Here is a 5,000-nt window from a genome sequence, read left to right as displayed (position 1 = left end):
AGTGACATACTGAGTGACATTTCATTATTCTCCCATGCCATAGGTTAAAACATAGATATGTAAGACAAAGTGACATACTGAGTGACATTTCATTATTCTCCCATGCCATTGGTTAAAACATAGATATGTAAGACAAAGTGACATACTGAGTGACATTTCATTATCCTCCCATGCCATTGGTTAAAACATAGATATGTAAGACAAAGTGACATACTGAGTGACATTTCATTATTCTCCCATGCTATTGGTTAAAACATAGATATGTAAGACAAAGTGACATACTGAGTGACATTTCATTTGTCTCCCATGCCATTGGTTAAAACATAGATATGTAAGACAAAGTGACATACTGAGTGACATTTCATTATTCTCCCATGCCATTGGTTAAAATATAGATATGTAAAGACAAAGTGACATACTGAGTGACATTTCATTATTCTCCCATGCCATTGGTTAAAACATAGATATGTAAGACAAAGTGACATTTCATTATTCTGTTTCCACAAAAGGTACGATGATGAAATAAAAGTCGACTGCGCAGCCTATGAAAATTACATAATAGTGGAGAATGTTTGTAATAAAACAACGACTGTGGGTTGTAAAACATGGCTCACTTTTGATAAGAGGTGTTCCTAAAGTTTCAGACCATAGCTTTGTCTTCTGGACTGTTCAAACGAATTGCTCGCCGGGTCTCCTTTAACTGGAACTATATTTGTATTGTATTGTATTTATATTTGTATTTGTATTTCTTTTTTTTATCACAACAGATTTCTCTGTGTGAAATTCGGGCTGCTCTCCCCAGGGAGAGCGCGTCGTTACGCTACAGCGCCACCCATTTTTTTGTTGTTTTTTTTTTCCTGCGTGCAGTTTTATTTGTATTAGGTTGCGCGTCGTTACACTACAGCGCCACCCATTTTTTTAAATTTTTTCCTGCGTGCAGTTTTATTTGTATTAGGTTTTCTTGTGGAGTTTCATTCCTTTTTTGTTTGTATTTGTATTGTATTTGTGTTTGTATTCCTCTTTTTATTACAACAGATTTCTCTGTGTGAAATTCGGACTGCTTTCCTCAGGGAGAGCACGTTGCTACACTACAGCGCCACCCTTTTTTTTTCTTTTTTTTTTTTTTTTTTTTTTCTTTTTTTTTTCTTTTTTCTCCTTTTTTCTTGTATTTTTTTCCTGCGTGCAGTTTTATTTCTTTTTCCTAACGAAGTTGATTTTTCTACCGAATTTTGCCGCGAACAACCCTTTTGTTGCTGTGGGTTCTATTACGTGCGCTAAGTGCATGCTGCATACGGGACCTCGGTTTATCGTCTCATCCGAATGACTAACGTCCAGACCACCACTCTAGGTCTAGTGGAGGGGGAGAATATATCGGCGGCTGAGCCGTGATTCGAACCAGCGCGCTCAGATTGTCTCGCTTCCCAGGCGGACGCGTTACCTCTAGGCCATCACTCCACATAGACTGGGACAGGGTAGTGTTAGGACATTCTGTTGCTGAGGATAAGATGTCCTTTCTATCTATCTAGCTAGGTTCCACCTCTTAAGACCACAAATCTATTGCATGCGATTGTGTCGTGCTTGTTTCGTGTTCATGTGTGAGTGGGTAAATAAAATGTTGTATCTTATGTCAAAGAGGATCAGGTTTTAGTAGTTTCATTCCAGACTTGATTATTCCACGAGCGCATTTGTTTGTCATTGTGTAGCACTCTTTAGAACAGAGTGATTATTGTTCGTGAAAAGCATTAATTTGATGAAGCATTACCACATGTAACTGGAGACAAATTAGTTTTCACGCGGCGTTTCATTGATGATTTTTTCCATTCAACTGAGATTAGTAGTATTGGTGAATATTATTACAACTCAATACGTAATACGTTACCATTATATATATATATATATATATATATATATATATATATATATATATATATATATATATATATCAGAAGTACATTATTGAAATATGGAATTACACACTTTTTTTTTCTCGTTGAACAATCTTCGTCCGGTGATGTCCAAAATCCCATTGAAAAATGGGAATTGGCCTTTGTTCTAAAATTAAGTCATTTACTTTTTTCTGTTAACTCTCTCCATACGAACGGCGAAAGAGACGACGTTAACAGATTTCACCCCAATTACCACCATCAAAATATTGCAAGCGGAAGGCTCTTATACTGAAGAGGTGAATGTTGACAAAGATACCACAATTCTGACGACGGAAGCTAAAGGTTGGGTCATTCAGACACCCACTGGACATCCGAGGGGTCTGTGTAGAGGAGAAGAGAGGACTGGCCGTACTGAGTGAGTTAAACCGTGCCCGTATATTTTGAACCGAGGGGGATTCCATGGGACAAAATCAATCAAGACGATGTAACCACATGAGGTGATCCTTTTTTTTCTACCTAGCGGTTGCTGTGTATCAATGTTCATAATGAATATCATGTGACATAACAATGTAATGCAATGTAATGACTATACAACGTAACGTAATATACATAAGCAGCAGCAGTGACAACAACAAAGTCAAAAAGAACCACTCACAGTCACAGACATACAACACATGGCGTTGGCACTGGCAGTGTCAAACAAATGGAGTGGTGGCCTAATGGTAACTCTTTGGCTCAGGTTCAAATCCCATACTGGCCAGTATTTTCTCCCCCTCCACTAGACCTTGAGTTGTAGTCAAAAACGCTGGTCATTCGGATGAGACGATAAACCGAGGTCCCGGTGTGTTTAGCATGGACTCAGCGCACGTTAAATAACTCACGGCAACAGAAGGGTTGTCCCTGGCCAATTAACAAGACATTGACAGGAAAATATATACACTGGAAGGCAGGAAAATGATAGATAAATAAAGGATGGCGCTGCAGTGTAGCAACGCGATCTCATTGGGGATAATTTGACACAGAGAAATTTGTTGTGACGAAATGTAAAAGCATACAATACAGCACAATGCAGCACAGCACAATACAATACAATTCAGCACAACACAACACACAACAAAGCACACGACACAACACAACACAGTGCAGTACAATGCGACACAATACAATACAACACAACACAATACAGTACAACACAGTACAATACAATACAACACAATACAGTACAACACAGTACAATACAATACAACACAACTCAGTATAACACAACACAAGGGAACACAACACAATTAAACACAATACAATGTAACACAGTACAATATAACACTACTCAGTATAACACAACACGAGGAAACACAACACTAGGCAACACAACACACACAGCGCAACGCAACACAATACAACACAACACGGGGCAACACAGCACAACACAACAACACAATACAATACAACACAACACAGCAACATAATACAATACAGTACAACACAATACAACACAACAGTGTGTGTGTGTGTGTGTGTGTGTTCGTGCGTGTTTTGTAGCTTTTTCCTGCGATTATTCATATGATTATATGCAATATGTGGTATAATATTGGTGGATACTGATCTTGCTTACCACTTCCCTGTCTTTATGTGTTCTTTGTGTATTGTGTAATGCACTGATATGTGTGTACTGTTTCGTGTGAGGCGCTTTGGGCCCATCTATGGGGAGTTTGCGCTATGTAAGTACAATATATCATCATCATCATCATCATCATTTTTGTTGTTGTTGTTGTTGTTGTTAACACAACACAACACAACAAAACACAACGCAACGCAACGCAACACAACAGAACACAACACAACACAACACAACACACTACAATACTCTACAATACAACACAATACAACACAGGACGATGCCGACACTCCCCTTCCTGTGGGCCCTGTCCCCCTTGCTCCCCTGCCTGACGGCCATACGTCATGACGTGGCACTACGTCACGCGGACCGCGATGACGTCACCTTCGCGGCGGGCCTGCTGTGGGAGGCCCAGGGCTCCAGCCCGGCGGACTGCGCTGTGACGTGCATCAGTGACGTCAACTGCGTCTCCTTCACCCTGTCCGCACGGGGCGCAAGCGGTATGGTGGTGACTGGTTTCGTTGATTTGATTTGATTTGATTTCGTTCAGTTCAGGTGCAGTTTAGTTAGCTCTCCGCAGTTCAGTTCAGTTTAGTGTAGTTGATTGTAGTTCGGTTCAGTTCAGTTCAGTGTAGTTGAATGCAGTTTAGTTTAGTTCAGTTCAGTGCATTTCAGTTTAGTGTAGTTGACTGTAGTTCGGTTCAGTTCAGTTTAGTGTAGTTCAGTGCAGTTCAGTTCAGTGTAGTTGACTGAGTTCGGTTCAGTTCAGTGCAGTTCAGTTTAGTGTAGTTGACTGAGTTCGGTTCAGTTCAGTGCAGTTCAGTTTAGTGTAGCTGAGTTCGGTTCAGTTCAGTGCAGTTCAGTTTAGTGTAGTTGACTGAGTTCGGTTCAGTTCAGTGCAGTTCAGTTTAGTGTAGTTGACTGAGTTCGGTTCAGTTCAGTGCAGTTCAGTTTAGTGTAGTTGACTGAGTTCGGTTCAGTTCAGTGCAGTTCAGTTTAGTGTAGTTGAGTTCGGTTCAGTTCAGTGCAGTTCAGTTTAGTGTAGTTGACTGAGTTCGGTTCAGTTCAGTGCAGTTCAGTTTAGTGTAATTGACTGAGTTCGGTTCAGTTCAGTGCAGTTCAGTTTAGTGTAGTTGACTGAGTTCGGTTCAGTTCTGTGCATTTCTTTTCAGTTTAGTGTAGTTGACTGAGTTCGGTTCAGTTCAGTGCATTTCTTTTCAGTTTAGTGTAGTTGAATGTAGTTCAGTTCTGTGCATTTCTTTTCAGTTTAGTGTAGCTGAATGTGGTTCAGTTCAGCGAATTTCAGTTCAGTTTAGTGTAGTTGAATGTAGTTTAGTTCAGTGCATTTCTTTTCAGTTTAGTGTAGTTGAATGTAGTTCACTTCAGTGCATTTCAGTCCAGTTAAGTGTAGTTGAATGTAGTGGAAGTGTCTTTGTTTTACTATCAAAGTCGATTTTTCTTCAGAATGTTGTTGACGTGGGCTGTTTTACGTGCACTCA

The 5,000-nt window shown here is 40.0% G+C and overlaps 1 protein-coding gene across 1 annotated transcript in view; it reads left to right on the top strand.

Annotated features, from left to right (window-relative positions):
• Nucleotides 1–5,000, top strand: part of LOC143282290 (uncharacterized) — an 11,141-nt gene that overhangs the window by 777 nt on the left and 5,364 nt on the right. Inside the window, exon 2 of the mRNA XM_076587890.1 lies at nt 3,778–4,001. Within this exon, the coding sequence (XP_076444005.1) occupies nt 3,778–4,001 (224 nt within the window). The remainder of the gene's footprint in view (nt 1–3,777; nt 4,002–5,000) is intronic.

The sequence above is a fragment of the Babylonia areolata genome, chromosome 5 (genome assembly GCF_041734735.1).
Source record: "Babylonia areolata isolate BAREFJ2019XMU chromosome 5, ASM4173473v1, whole genome shotgun sequence".
Classification (NCBI taxonomy): Eukaryota; Metazoa; Mollusca; class Gastropoda; order Neogastropoda; family Buccinidae; genus Babylonia; species Babylonia areolata.
This window is presented reverse-complemented; position numbering and strand designations above follow the sequence as displayed.